Genomic DNA, 16564 nt, shown 5'->3' with positions numbered 1-16564 from the left:
TTGTATCCGAGGAGACATTGTATTCGAGGAAACATTGTATTTGAGGCGACACTGAAGGCAATATATTATCGACGCGATGTTATATTTGAGGCGACATTCTATCCAAGGCGACATTGTATCTGAGGCTATATAGTATCCGAGGAATTGTTATATCCGAGGCGACATTGTATCCGATGAGACATTATATTCGAGGAAACATTGTATTTGAGGCGACACTGAAGGCAACATATTATCGACACGGTGTTATATTCGAGGCGACATTCTATCTGAGGTAACATTGTATCCGAGGCTATAGTGTCCGAGGAATTGTTATACTCGAGGCAACATTTTATCCGAGGCAACATTGAAAGCAACATATTATCGAGGCGACGTAATATCCGAGGCGACATTGTATCCGAGGCGACATTATATCCGAAGGCATCCTGGTATCCGAAGGCGACATTGTATCTGAGGTAACATTGTATCCGAGGCTATATAGTATCCGAGGAATAGTTATATCTGAGGCAACATTGAAAGCAACATACTATTAAGGCGACGTAATATCCGAGGCGACATTGTATCCGAGGCGACATTATATCCGAAGGCATCGTGGTATCTGAAGGCATCGTGGTATCTGAAGGCGACATTGTATCTGAGGTAACATTGTATCCGAGGATATATAGTATTCGAGGAATTGTTATATCCGAGGCAACATTGTATCCAAGGCAACATTGAAAGCAACATATTATCGAGGCGACATTGTATCCGAGGCAACATTGTATCTGAGGCTATACTGTATCAGAGGAAGTGTTATATCCGAGGCGACATTGAATCCAAGGCGACGCTATATCCGAAGGCATCGTGGTATCGAAGGAATTGTTATATCCCAGGAAATGTTATATCTGAGCAACAATGTATCCTAGGCTATATTGTATCCGACGAATTGTTATATACGAGGGCGACATTGTATTTGAGGCGACATTGAAGGCAACATATTATCAAGGCGACATTGTATCAGTGATGGAACATTGTATCCAAGGCGACGCCATATCCGAAGGGCGACGCTATATCCGATGGCATCGTGGTATCGGAAGGCAACATTGTTTCCGAGGCAACATTGTATCCGAGGCTATATTGTATCCGAAGAATTGTTCTATCTGAGGCGACATTCTATAGGAGGCAACAGTGTATTCGAGGCAACATTGTATTTGAGGGGACATTGAAGGCAACATATTATCGAGGCGATGTTATATCCGAAGGCATAATTTTATCAAAGGAGACATATTATCCGAAGGCAATATTGTATCCAAGGCAACATTGTATCCGAAGCTTTATTGTATCCGAGGAATTTTTATATCCGAGGTGACATTGTATCCGAGGCGACATTGTATCTGAGGCAACATTGTATTCGAGTCACGATTGTATTTGAGGCGACATTGAAGGCAGCATATTATCGATGCGACATTATATCTGAGGTGATATTGTATCCGAGGCGACGTTATATCCGCAGACATCGTGGTATCCGAAGGCGACATTGTATCCGAGGCTATATTGTACCCGAGGAATTGTTATATCCAAGGCGACATTATATCCGAGGCAACATTGTATTTGAGGCGACATTGAAGGCACAATATTATCGAGGTGACGTTATATTCGAGGGGACATTGTATCCGAGGCTACATTATATCAGAAGGCAAAGTGGTATCCAAAGGCGACATTGTATCCAAGGCGACATTGTAATCGAGGCGACTTTGTATTTTAGGCGACTTATATATCCGAGGCGACATTGTATCATAGATTTCTAATCAAAAGCGAATTTTTTTTCTCAAAATCCTGTTCAACATTTGTTAATCTGAAAGGAGAAAGTACAAAGACTTTACCAACCAGGACCTTCACTTTAGATTTAGGGATTAAAGCTTTATCCAGTGCAACAAACCCGTTCTATTTCTTGCCCATATCATACCTCAACCAAAGCTTGACCCCAAAATAAATGAAAGAAACAACAAAAACAAATTCGATTTTAAAAAATGAGAATAATCCCTTTACATAGCTGTAAAATCTATCAAACAATATTTGCAGTTCCCTATCTGGTGGAAAAGCTTTCATTTTCGTAGGACAAATCAAACAATATAAATTACGCACCATCACAGAATCAATAATGTCCAAACCAAGGCTGAAGGATGAGCAGATTGCGGACAGAGATTTTTACATGTTCTTGGGAGAATGTAAATGGTGGTTTGGTGGATCCAGGTCCTCCTAGGATTGTCTAATCAAAAGGTGATCTCAATTGGATTTGGAGCCTAACATCCATCATCTTCTTTGTGTCCATCAGAAACCCTTCTCCATTGCCTGAACGTTTCTAAAAAAGAAGAGAAAGATTGGCAATTTAATGGATTTCTAATCAAAAGCGATAATTTTTTATCAAAATCATGTTTAACATTTGATAATTTCAAAGGAGAAAGTACAAAGAGTATACCAACTAGGTCCTTCACCTTCGATTCAGGGCTCAAAGCTTTGTCCAGTGCAACAAACTCATTCTATTTCTTACCCATATCATACCTCAATCAAATCTTGACACCTAAATAAATGAATGAAACATCAAAACCATACCCAATTTTAAAAAAATGAGAATAATCCCATTACATAGCAGTAAAAATCTATGGAACCATGGGCAAAATACCTTCAGGCCTTAAGCTACACAGTCGGAAGATTATGATTTGGAAGCAGGCCTCAGCTAAAAAAACCCCATTCTCTTTGTCAAAAAACACACAATGCCAATCGATGAACCTGCAGAATGGAAACCCAAAATAAGCATCAGCAATAAGAATGAGAATGAAAAATGAAAACAGTGCAAGAGGAAAGTGCAACAATACATGGGTTTTTTGGGAAAGTTTCTAGGTTCTTACCGTTTTCCGCATTTTTAATGGGACATGATTTCCAACCAAAAAATTGACTCAGATCACTCTTTTAAAAGCACGACGGGATTTTGGGGATTTATCTGCCCCCTTCTTTTTAACTTGGGACCGCCACCTCTTGTGTATGCATATTGAAATTAAGGTTTATGGAACCAAAAGGGGGGTGAATTGGTTTTATCAATAAATTTATCCCTTTTTAAATTAAAAGTTCTAACCTACTTCAATTTTTCTTTTCTTGCTTAGTTTTGGTTAGTTCACATAATATCACAGTAAAAAGAAAATGTCAAACCAAAAACAAAAATGAGAGTGCAAGAATAAAAGAAGAACACACCAATGTATAGTTGTTCGGGCAAAGCCCTACTCCACTCTTCTTGAGATCGTCCTCAAAGATTTCCACTATTTGAGACCTCCACGATGCCCGGCTCTGAGGCGATTACACTCTCAAGGGTATTAAATAAGGATGCCCTTGCCACCTTTACACCGACTCTCCTTCTTCGCCAAGTTTTAGGCGCTACTCCCTAGGGTATTAAGAATAGGATGCTCTAGCCACCTTTACAATGAATGAAAAGAAGATTGCTTGGCCTCTCTTGAAGGCTTGATGCACAATGATTGCTCCTTGAATATTCTCCACAAAAGGATTGCAAATAAAAGCCCTTAAATCCAAACTCTAATGATTTGCAAGTGCAAGGCAAGTTTGGTGGAGAAGAAAATAAAAGCTTAAGCCAAAAGGGTTTTAAATGTTTTGAATGCTTAAGGATATTTTTCAAATCATTCAAGAGAAGTAGATGAACCTCTTGAACGTGTATTTATAAGCCCTTAAAATGATATGATCGTTTGAGGGTGGATGTATCAAAAAGACCCCAAAAACAACTAGCCGTTTGAGTTCAAACGGCTATATTTTTTTGCTGTCGCGACGTTCTCGGAGCTCCGAGAAATTCTCGGAGTTTCGAGAAAACAACCAGAACACTTTCTAGAATGTTTCTCGGAGTTCTGAGAAATCAAACAGAGTTTTGAAAAATACTCCCTGGAATATTTCTCGGAGCTCCGTGAGATGTCTCGGAGTTCAGAGAAGCCTATATTCAGCAATTTTTCCTGTTTTTGTTGCTGATTTATTTTTTGAGTTTTGGAACTCTATTCTTATTATAATTTGGAATGTTATGAGGGTCCCAACATGTTGGTCCATCACACAAAAACATTCACTTAACCATTTAAGTTCTAATCATGAGAGTGTTAATCTTTTTAAAAACATTTTCTTAAAAAAGCTTGCCTTGACTTTGAAATCCAAAGAGAAATGATGTACAACAAGTTTTAGTATAGCTACACTTCTCTTTGGTCTTGGTCTTCATAGATCTTCCATTTGTGTGCTTGCTTGAGATGATGGTGTTGAGCTTCACCTTGGTTGATCCTTCACGATGTGGTTCTTCCAAGTATGCTCTAGCTCCTTTGTCCTTTGTTTCGTTCATCATCAAGCATGACCAAGTGGTGTGTTGGTTCCTTCCATGATTAACCTATCTTAACACAACACTTCAAGGCAAATTGATTAGTATTCAAAAACATAATCAATTTAGTTTAGAATCATCAAAACAAGGTATGAGGATAGACCCTTGGGCTTACACACATATCAAACCCATTCTCAATATTCAATGAATAAATAAACAAAAGATGGTGGAAAGGAAACTTTTCAATGAACAGATGCATTGCATAACAAACTCTCAATATTTTATGAACAAACAAACGAAAGCTAGTGTAAAGGTGTGAGTTGTGATGAGCTTTATGGATTCTAAGATAGGCTGAATGAAAATTTTAGATAGGGAAATGTCATTTTCTTATATATATATTTATATATATATATATCAACCAAATTAGCATTTGACAATAATTCTATTTGGTTTAAAGAATGTAATGATAGTAAGAGATTGTAACCCAAATACCTACAAAAACAGTTCATTGTTCTGTATTTGCAGTTCTCGACCTGGTGGAAAAGCTACCTGGTGGAAAAGCTGTCATTTTCATAGGACACATCAAACAATATATATTACGCACCATCACAGAATCCATAATGTCCAAATCAAGGCAGAAGGATGAGCAGATTGCTAAAAGAGATTTTTACCTGTTCTTGGGAGAATGTAAATGGTGGTTTGGTGCATCAAGGCCCTCCTAAGATTGTCTGATCAAAAGATGACCTCAATTGGATTTGGAGCCTAACATCCATCATCTTCGTATCCATCATCTTGTTTTTGTCCATCAGAAACCCATCTCCTTTGTCTGAACGTTTCTAAAAAATAAGAGAGAAATTGGCGATTTAATGGATTTCTAATCAAAAGCGATAATTTTTTATCAAAATCCTTTTGAACATTTGATAATTTGAAAGGAGAAAGAACAAAGAATTTACCAACCAAGTCCTTCACTTTAGATTCAGGGCTTAAAGCTTTATCTAGTGCAACAAACCCGTTCTATTTCTAACCCATATCATACCTTAATCAAAGCTTGACACCTAAATAAATGAAAGAAACATCGAAACCAAATTCGATTTTAAAGACATTTGAATAATCCCATTACATAGGTGTAAAAATCTATGGTACCATAGGCAAAATACCTTCAGGCCTTAAGGTACACAGTTGGAAGATTATGATCTAGAACCTGGCTTCATCTACAAAAATCCCATTCTCTTTGTCAAAAAACACACAATGAATGGAAACCCAAAATAAGCATCAGAAATAAGAATAAGAATGTTGGAAAATGAAAACAGTGCAAGAGGATACTGCAATACATGGGTTTTTAGGAAAAGTTTCTAGGTTCTTACCGTTTTCTGCATTTTTATTGGGACGTGATATCCGCCCAAAAAATTGACCCAGATCACTTAAAATCACGACAGGATTTTGGGGATTCATCGGCCCCCTTTTTTTAACTTGGGACTGCCACCTCTTGAGTATCTGCATATCAAACCCATTCTAAATATTCAATGAATAAACAAACAAAAGATGGTGGAAAGGAAAGTTTTCAATAAAGAGATGCATTGCAAAACAAACCCATTCTCAATATTTCATGAATAAACAAACAAAAGTTGGTGGAAAGGCTATGAGTTGTGATGAACTTTATGGATTCTAGGATAGGTTGAATGAAAATTTTAGATAGGGAAATGTCATTTCTTATATATATCCATCAAATTAGCACTTGACAATAATTCTATTTGGTTTAAAGAATGTAATGATAATAAGAGATTGTCACCCAAATACCTTTAAAAATAGCTCGTTGTTCTGTATTTACAGCTCTCTACCTGGTGGAAAACCTCTCATTTTTATAGGATGCATCAAACAATATAAATTACGCACCATCACAAAATCCATAATGTCCAAATCAAGGCTAAAGGATGGGCAGATTGCAGAAAGAGATTTTTACCTGATCTTGGGTGAATGTAAATGGTGGTTTGGTGGATCAAGGCCCTGCTGGGATTGTCTGATCAAAAGGTCATCTCAATTGGATTTGGAGCCAAACATCCATCATCTTCGTATCCATCATCTTCTTTGTGTCCATCATAAACCCATCTCTATTGTCTGAACGTTTCTAAAAAAGTAGAGAAAGATTGGCGATTTAATGGATTTCTAATCAAAAGCGATAATATTTTGATCAAAATCATGTTGAACATTTGATAATTTGAAAGGAGAAAGTACAAAGAGTTTACCAACCAGGTCCTTCACTTTAGATTCAGGGCTTAAAGCTTTATCCAGTGCAACAAACCCGTTCTAATTCTTACCCATATCATACCTGAATCAAAGCTTGACACCTAAATAAATGAAAGAAAAAAGAAAACCAAATTCGATTTAAAAAATGAGAACAATCACATTACATAGCTGTAAAAATCTATGGAACCATAGGCAAAATACCTCCAGGCCTTAAGATATACAGTTGAAAGATTATGATCTGGAAGCTGACTTCAGCTACAAAAACCCCATTCACTTTGTCAAAAAACACCCAATGCCAAACGATGAACCTGCAGAATGGAAACCCAAAATAAGCATCAGAAATAAGAATGAGAATATTGGAAAATGAAAACAAAGCAAGAGGATAGTGCAATACATGGTTTTTTGGGAAAGTTTCTAGGGTCTTACCATTTTCGGCGTTTTTATTGGGACGTGATTTCCGCCCCAAAAAAATGACTCAGATCACTTTCCTAAAATCACGACGGGATTTTAGGAATTTATCTGCCCTATTTTTTTTTAACTTGGGACCGCCACCTCTTGTGTATCTGCATATCAAACCCATTCTCAATATTAAATGAATAAACAAACAAAAGATGGTGAAAAGGAAACTTTTCAATCAACAGATGCATTGCATAACAAACCCATTCTCAAATCTCAATGTTTCATGAATAAACAAATAAAAGCTGGTGGAATGGAAGTGAGTTGTGATGAGCTTTATGGATGCTAGGATTGGCTGAATGAAAATTTTAGATAGGGAAATGTCACACACACAGCACTTGACAATAATTCTATTTGGTTTAAATAATGTAATGATAATAAGAGATTGTAACCCAAATATCTTTAAAAGCAGTTCGATGTTCTGTATTTGCAATTCTCTACCTGGTGGAAAAGCTGTCATTTTCATAGGACGCATCAAACAATATAAATTACGCACCATCACAGAGTCCATAATGTAAAAATCGAGGCTGAAGGATGAGCAGATTGCGGAAAGAGATTTTTACCTCTTTTTAAGAGAATGTAAATGGTGGTTTGGTGGATTAAGGCCCGCTTAGGATTGTCTGATCAAAAGGTGATCTCAATTTGATTTGGAGTCTAACATCCATCATCTTCTTATCTAGTATCTTCCTTGTGTCCATCAGAAACCCATTTCCATTGTCTGAACGTTTCTAAAAAAGAAGAGAAAGATTGGCGATTTAATAGATTTCTAATCAAAAGCGATAATATTTTGATCAAAATCCTGTTGAACATTTGATAATTTGAAAAGAGAAAGTGCAAAGAGTTTACCAACCAGGTCCTTCACTTTAGATTCAGGCTTAAAGCTTTATCTAGTTCAACAAACCCATTCTATTTCTTACCCATATCATACCTCAATCAAAGCTTGACACCTAAATAAATGAAAGAAACATCAAAACCAAATTCGATTTTTAATAATTGAGAATAATCCTATTACATAGCTGTAAAAATCTATAGAGCCTTTGGCAAAATAGCTTGAGGCCTTAAGGTACACCACAGTCAGAAGATTATGATCTGGAAGCTGACTTCAGCTACAAAAATCCCATTCTCTTTGTCAAAAAACACAAAGTGCTAATCGATGAACCTGCAGAATGGAAACCCAAACTAAGCATCATAAATAAGAATGAGAATATTGGAAAATGAAAACAGTGCAAGAGGATAGTGCAATACATGGGTTTTTGGGAAAGTTTCTAGGTTCTTACCGTTTTCTGCGTTTTTATTGGGACGTGATTTCCAACCAAAAAATTGACCCAGATCACTTTCCAAAAATCAAGACGGGATGTTGAGGATTTATCTGCCCCCTTTTTTTTTAAGTTGGGACCGTCACTTCTTGTGCATCTGCATATCGAACCCATTCTCAATATTCAATGAATAAACAAATTACTAAAATGCCATTAAGCCGTTGGGGAGTGTATTTTACAGATTTGCCCTCGTTTTATTACCGTTTTATAGTTGTTGGGAGGACATTTTTCATCTTTTTCCAAAAAAATTCGAAAAAAAATCCAAAAAATTACATAAATTCATTTATGGCTGTTGGGGAGTGTATTTTACACATTTGCCCTCATTTTGTGACCGTTTTATAGTTGTTAGGAGGCCATTTTTCGTCTTTTTGCAAAACAAATTGAAAAAAATAAAATAAAAATCTCAAAAATTACAGAAATGCCATTATAGCTGTTGGGGACTGTTTTTTACACTTCTACCGTTATTTTATGACCGTTTTATAGCTGTTAGGAGGGCATTTTGCGTCATTTTTCACCCCAAAAGCTATAAATAGCCCTCTAACCATTGTTTTTTCACAACTCATTTCCTCTTCAAATCTTCTCCTACAACTACAACTCTTTTATCTCCTACACTACACTACATACAACTATATCTACTTCACTTATTCCCTCATCCAAAAGGCGTAAGAAAAGTTAAAGCTTTATTTGATTTAATTTTCTTTCATTCCTTATTCTCTCTCTCCATTTCAACTTAAAAAATGAGTTCTTCTGGAGGAGCCTCATCTATTGGTTGGTTCCGCACCCACTAGATCGGATAACCCGGCATGGGCTTATGGCCTAGTAATTCCAGGTCAAAAAAACTGTGTTAAATGCACCTTTTGTGAAAAAATCATAAAGGGTGGAGGTATAACCAGGTTTAAAGAACATCTAGCGGATGTTCCTGTTGATGTAGCGCAATGTAAAAAATCAATGCTGATGTAAAATGGAGAATGACACAAATGTTAGGCGAAATGAGAAAAGAAAGGGCTACGAAAAGTGTATCAAGGGCAAAGGTGGGTAGTTTTTATGCCGCACCAGAAGAAGATGTGGAGGAGGGGAAGGGGGATGAAGACGACGAACCGATGGGACCACCTCAGCCTAGGAATAAGGAGAAAGCAGTTGTTGTAGAACCGAGTGGGGCAAAGAGGTAAAAGAAGGGTCTTGTAGGGGGGTTAAGAGATTTCTTTGCACCACGAACAACCCCTGGATCCCAGCCAAGCATTAAGAGTGCTTTGACAACAAAAGAAACACTTGATCGGGCAAATATGGCAGTTGGCATGCTTTGCTATGATGCCAACCTGTCTTTCAATGTTGCTAATTCACCATATTGGCAGCCAATGTTTGATGCTGCTGCCATAAATGCAGTAGGCTCAGGTTATAAGGCGCCTTCTTTTCACGATTTACAGGGGAGGGGATATTGAAAAAAACTGTAGAAGATGTAAACAACTACTTGGGAGAAGTTAAGAATTCATGGAAAACTAGTGGCCTACCATTATGGCCGATGGATGGACAAACACCAAACAACGTGCCTTAATTAACTTTTTGGTGTACTGTCCTAAAGGAGTAGTTTTCCTTAAATCTGTTAATGCATCTGGCGTAGTGAAGAATGCTGAGGCATTGTTTGCAATTTTTGATGAGATTGTTTTGGAGGTAGGTCCGAAAAATGTGGTGCAGTTTATAACTGATAGTGAGCCAAGTTATAAAGCTGCTGGGAAGAAGTTAGAAATCAAATATACCACATTCTTCTGGACTCCGTGTGCAGCCCATTGTTTAGACTTGATTTTAGAGCACTTGGGCAAACCAGATGTTTTTCCTCTCATAGGAAGCACAATTGACAGGGCTCGGAAGATTACAAGGTTTATCTACAACCACGCAGCTCTATTGAACTTGATGAGACAGAAATTCACGGGTGGGAGGGACTTGTGTCGTCTTGCGTGGACTAGATTTGCTACAAATTCCATTAGTATACAAAGTCTGGTGCTTCATAGGAAAGCCCTACAACAGATGTTCGTGTCTGATGAGTATGCTGCTAGTAGGTACATTCGACATGGATTGAGTGAAGAGATCGTGAGTACAGTGTTGGATAAACAATTTTGGGACAACTGCAAGCATATTCTAAACATCAGCGAGCCATTGGTGAGGGTGCTGCGTTTGGTAGACCGGCAAGACAAACCAGCAATGGGTTACATATATGAGGCCATAGATAGGGCCAAAGAAAACATCAAGGCTAGGCTAAAGAACAAGAAGTCAGATTATGCTCCCATCTGGAGGATTATTGACCAAAGATGGGACAAACAGCTTCACAGTCCCCTCCATGCAGTAGGATACTTTCTTAACCCTGCTCTCTTTTTCAGTCCTACATTCTCCAAGCATCATGAAGTCACCCGAGGTTTGATTGAATGTATTAATCGACTAGTACCTGATGAAGTTACACAGGACACCATCACCAGTAAGATTGAGAACTATCGGGAGTCCACTGGCATGTTTGCAATGAAGATGGCAATCCGCAACCGAGGCGGATTGGGACCAGGTATATTGGTTTGTTCATTTAATTAAGTATATTTTATTTAAAATTTCCACAAGTAAATGCTTAACTATTATTGTTTCCTTTACAGTTGCATGGTGGAACCAGTTTGGAAATGACGTCCCGGACTTACAAAGTTTCGTCGTCAGAATTCTTAGCCAAACCTGCAGTGCTACTGGATGTGAAAGGAACTTGAGCACTTTCGAGCACATCCACTCGGCAAAAAGAAACAGGTTGGAGCACCAGAGGTTGAATGACTTGGTATTTGTCCATTACAACCTCAAGTTTCGAGAAAGGTATACTACTTAATTGAATTGGAATTAATTTTCTCATATTTCACCACGTGCCTTTAAATTTTAAGTATTACTTATTAATTTATGTTGGACATTCTTTTCAGGGACTTAAACAGAAGATCTTTTACCACTAGCGACCCACTGAGTATAGATCACCTAGATGTTATGATGGATTGGGTTGCGGAAGATGAAGATGTCATTCTGACACCAGACGACATTGGATGGGAAAATATTGAAGCGCCTTCTAGAGTTGATGCGGTCAATGACGAGGACGAGGACGAGGACGCAAACCTTGAGGACACTCCTCCAAGAGGTGGTGGTGACGGCGATGATGAGGGCTACCAGTCGGTTGAGTATGATGATCCTCAACCAGATTCACCACCATTTTGATTTAGATTTAGAGATGATATGAGATGTGGCTGGCACTATGTATTTGGCTTTTGTTCTTCTATGTTCTACTTTTTTATGTCTTAGTTGTATTAAACTTTGGTTTTTAAGTAATAAATATGTCTTTTAGTTCATTTAAGTGTTTGTTATATTTTTCTAACAATTTCTAATTTTTTTGGATTTTTTTCATATTTTTAACTATTTTTTCGACCGGAACGGAAAGTTTCGACCGGAACGCCGAACGAAACAGCCGAAACACCGGAGCGTTCCGTTCCAGTAGCCAAAACGGAACGGCGACCGGAACGGAATTTATAACTAAGCTATGGAACCATAGGCAAAATAACTCCAGGCCTTAAGGTACACAGTCGGGAGATTATGATCTGAAAGCTGGCTTCAGCTACAAAAATCGCATTCTCTTTGTCAAAAAACAGACAATGCCAATCGATGAACATGCAGAATGGAAACCCAAAATAAGCATCAGAAATAAGAAAGAGAATATTGAAAAAAGAAAACAGTGCAAGAGGATAGTACAACAATACATGGGTTTTTGGGAAAGTTTCTAGGTTCTTACCGTTTTCCGCGTTTTTAATGGGACGTGATTTCCAACCAAAAAATTGACTCAGATCACTTTTTTAAAATCACGACGGGATTTTTGGGATTTATCTGCCCCCTTCTTTTTAACTTGGGACTGCCACCTCTTGTGTATCCACATATCAAACCCATTCTCAATATATAATGAATAAATAAACAAAAGATGGTGGAAAGGAAACTTTTCAATGAACAGATGCATTGCATAACAAACTCTCAATATTTTATGAATAAACAAACGAAAGCTAGTGTAAAGGTGAGTTGTGATGAGCTTTATTGATTCTAGGATAGGCTGAATGAAAATTTTAGATAGGGAAATGTCATTTTCTTATATATATATATATATATATATATATCAAATTAGCACTTGACAATAATTCTATTTGGTTTAAAGAATGTAATGATAGTAAGAGATTGTAACCCAAATACCTATAAAAACAGTTCATTGTTCTGTATTTGCAGTTCTCGACCCGGTGGAAAAGCTACCTGGTGGAAAAGCTGTCATTTTCATAGGACACATCAAACAATATATATTACGCACCATCACAGAATCCATAATGTCCAAATCAAGGCAGAAGGATGAGCAGATTGCTGAAAGAGATTTTTACCTTTTCTTCGGAGAATGTAAATGGTGGTTTGGTGGATCAAGGCCCTCCTAGGATTGTCTAATCAAAAGGTGACCTCAATTGGATTTGGAGCCTAACATCCATCATCTTGTTTTAGTCCATCAGAAACCCATCTCCATTGTCTGAACGTTTCTAAAAAATAAGAGAGAAATTGACGATTTAATGGATTTCTAATCAAAAGCGATAATTTTTTATCAAAATCCTTTTGAACATTTGATAATTTGAAAGGAGAAAGAACAAAGAATTTACCAACCAGGTCCTTCACTTTAGATTCAGGGCTTAAAGCTTTATCTAGTGCAACAAACCCGTTCTATTTCTAACCCATATCATACCTTAATCAAAGCTTGACACCTAAATAAATGAAAGAAACATCGAAACCAAATTCGATTTTAAAAACACGCAAATAATCCCATTACATATCTGTAAAAATCAAAGGAACCATAGGCAAAATACCTTCAGGCCTTAAGGTACACAGTTCGAAGATTATGATCTAGAAGCTGGCTTCATCTACAAAAATCTCATTCTCATTGTCAAAAAAAAAAACAATGAATGGAAACCCAAAATAAGCATCAGAAATAAGAATAAGAATGTTGGAAAATGAAAACAACGTAAGAGGATACTGCAATACATGGAATTTGAGGAAAAGTTTATAGGTTCTTACCGTTTTCTGCATTTTTATTGGGACGTGATATCCGCCAAAAAAACTGACCCAGATCACTTAAAATCACGACAGGATTTTGGGGACTTATCAGCCCCCTTTTTTTAACTTGGGACCGCCACCTCTTGTGTATCCGCATAGGGGTGTAAACGAGCCGAGCCGAGCCGAGCTTGGCCAGGCTCGGCTCGGCTCGTTAAGCTCAAAAGCTCGGCTCGGGCTCAGCTCGGGCTCGAATCAGGCTCGGCTCGGCTCGGCTCGGTCAGGCTCGGTCAGGCTCGCGAGCCTTACCGAGCTTTACACCCCTCATCTTCCCTGGACAGCCCTATATAGTGTAATTTCACTACTTTTTTTACACTATGGGGGTGGTCCAAGTAACAAATGGGGTTCCTAAAATGAAGTGGCATATTTTGCCTCCCCCTTTTACTCCCTAGACAACCCTTTTAGTGTATATATTAATATATAATATATATATTTAAATATATTAAATTCTTAACGAGCCTTAACGACCCGACCCGACCCGAGCCGAGCCTGGCCTAAATCGGGCTCGGCTCGTTAAGCTTAACGAGCCTGGAGAGCCGGCTCGGCTCGGCTCGTTAAGGATTCGAGCCGAGCTCGAGTGAGCTTCCGAGCCCGAGACAAAATTGACACCCTTATATCCGCATATCAAACCCATTCTCAATATTCAATGAATAAACAAACAAAAGATGGTGGAAAGGAAAGTTTTCAATCAACAGATGCATTGCAAAACAAACCCATTCTCAATATTTCATGAATAAACAAACAAAAGTTGGTGGAAAGGCTGTGAGTTGTGATGAACTTTATTGATTCTAGGATAGGCTGAATGAAAATTTTGGATAGGGAAATGTCATTTCTTATATATATCCATCAAATTAGCACTTGACAATAATTCTATTTGGTTTAAAGAATGTAATGATAATAAGAGATTGTCACCCAAATACCTTTAAAAATAGCTCGTTGTTCTGTATTTATAGTTCTACCTGGTGGAAAAGCTCTCATTTTCATAGGATGCATCAAACAATATAAATTACGCACCATCACAAAATCCATAATGTCCAAATCAAGGCTAAAGGATGGGCAGTTTGCAGAAAGAGATTTTTAGCTGATCTTGGGTGAATGTAAATGGTGGTTCGGTGGATCAAGGCCCTGCTAGGATTGTCTGATCAAAAGGTCATCTCAATTGGATTTGGAGCCAAACATCCATCATCTTCGTATCCATCATCTTCTTTGTGTCCATCAGAAACCCATCTCTATTGTCTGAACGTTTCTAAAAAAGAAGAGAAAGATTGGCGATTTAATGGATTTCTAATTAAAAGCGATAATATTTTGATCATAATCATGTTGAACATTTGATAATTTGAAAGGAGAAAGTACAAAGAGTTTACCAACCAGGTCCTTCACTTTAGATTCAGGGCTTAAAGCTTTATCCAGTGCAACAAACCCGTTCTTTTTCTTACCCATATCATACCTCAATCAAAGCTTGACACCTAAATAAATGAAAGAAACAAGAAAACCAAATTCGATTCAAAAAAATGATAATAATCCCATTACATAGCTGTAAAAATCTATGGAACCATAGGCAAAATACCTCCAGGCCTTAAGATATACAGTTGAAATATTATGATCTGGAAGCTGACTTCAGCTACAAAAACCCCATTCTCTTTGTCAAAAAACACACAATGCCAATCGATGAACCTGCAGAATGGAAACCCAAGATAAGAATCAGAAATAAGAATGAGAATATTGGAAAATGAAAACAAAGCAAGAGGATAGTGCAATACATGGGTTTTTGGAAAAGTTCCTAGGTTCTTACCGTTTTTTTCGTTTTTATTTGGACATGATTTCCGCCCCAAAAAAATGACTCAGATCACTTTCCTAAAATCACGACAGGATTTTGGGGATTTATCTGCCCCATTTTTTTTTGAACTTGGGACCGCCACCTCTTGCTTATCTGCATATCAAACCCATTCTCAATATTCAATGAATAAACAAACAAAAAATGGTGAAAAGGAAACTTTTCAATCAATAGATGCATTGCATAACAAACCCATTCTCAAATCTCAATGTTTCATGAATAAAACAAATAAAAGCTGGTGGAATGGCTGTGAGTTGTGATGAGCTTTATGGATGCTAGGATTGGCTGAATGAAAATTTTAGATAGGGAAATGTCACACACACACACACACACGCAGCACTTGACAATAATTCTATTTGGTTTAAAGAATGTAATGATAGTAAGAGATTGTAACCCAAATATCTTTAAAAGTAGTTCGATGTTCTGTATTTGCAATTCTCTACCTGGTGGAAAAGCTGTCATTTTCATAGGACGCGTCAAACAATATAAATTACGCACCATCACAGAGTCCATAATGTAAAAATCAATGCTGAAGGATGAGCAGATTGCGGAAAGAGATTTTTAAGAGAATGTAAATGGTGGTTTGGTGGATCAAGGCCCTCTTAGGATTGTCTGATCAAAAGGTGATCTCAATTTGATTTGGAGTCTATAACATCCATCATCTTCTTATCTAGTATCTTCCATGTGTCCATCAGAAACCCATTTCCATTGTCTGAACGTTTCTAAAAAAGAAGAGAAAGATTGGCGATTTAATAGATTTCTAATCAAAAGCGATAATATTTTGATCAAAATCCTGTTGAACATTTGATAATCTGAAAGGAGAAAGTGCAAAGAGTTTACCAACCAGGTCCTTCACTTTAGATTCAGGCTTAAAGCTTTATCCAGTGCAACAAACCCGTTCTATTTCTTACGCATATCATACCTCAATCAAAGCTTGACACCTAAATAAATGAAAGAAACATCAAAACCAAATTCGATTTAAAAAAAATGAGAATAGTCCCATTACATAGCTGTAAAAATCTATAGAACCATTGGCAAAATAGCTTGAGGCCTTAAGGTACACCACAGTCAGAAGATTATGATCTGGAAGCTGGCTTCAGCTACAAAAATCCCATTCTCTTTGTCAAAAAACACAAAGTGCTAATCGATGAACCTGCAGAATGGAAACCCAAAATAAGCATCATACATAAGAATGAGAATATTGGAAAATGAAAACAGTGCAAGAGGATAGTGAGACATTGGTCATCC

At 37.5% G+C, this 16564-nt stretch overlaps 1 protein-coding gene and 1 long non-coding RNA gene across 2 annotated transcripts; one reads left to right on the top strand and one right to left on the bottom strand.

The window, feature by feature from the left end:
• The first annotated feature begins 9632 nt into the window (after positions 1–9632).
• On the top strand, positions 9633–11574 carry LOC143865828 (uncharacterized). Its single transcript, XM_077375930.1, has 4 exons — positions 9633–9741; positions 9929–10897; positions 10983–11187; positions 11289–11574. Exons 1-4 carry the CDS (start codon positions 9633–9635, stop codon positions 11572–11574), a joined length of 1569 nt encoding a protein of 522 aa, XP_077232045.1.
• A 2582-nt stretch (positions 11575–14156) lies between these two features.
• LOC143865820 (uncharacterized) lies at positions 14157–15412 on the bottom strand. The gene is made up of 4 exons (XR_013242121.1): positions 15275–15412; positions 15050–15156; positions 14847–14948; positions 14157–14728 (listed from the first exon to the last, which is right to left on the bottom strand). It is a non-coding gene; the product is annotated as an uncharacterized LOC143865820 (long non-coding RNA).
• Between the last annotated feature and the right edge of the window lie 1152 nt (positions 15413–16564).

Source organism: Tasmannia lanceolata, unplaced genomic scaffold (assembly GCF_043159265.1).
Source record: "Tasmannia lanceolata isolate RefF3 unplaced genomic scaffold, GAP_Taslan_0.1 ptg000112l, whole genome shotgun sequence".
NCBI lineage: Eukaryota > Viridiplantae > Streptophyta > Magnoliopsida > Canellales > Winteraceae > Tasmannia > Tasmannia lanceolata.
Note: the sequence above shows the minus strand (reverse complement) of the source record. Positions and strands in the feature narration are given on the sequence as shown.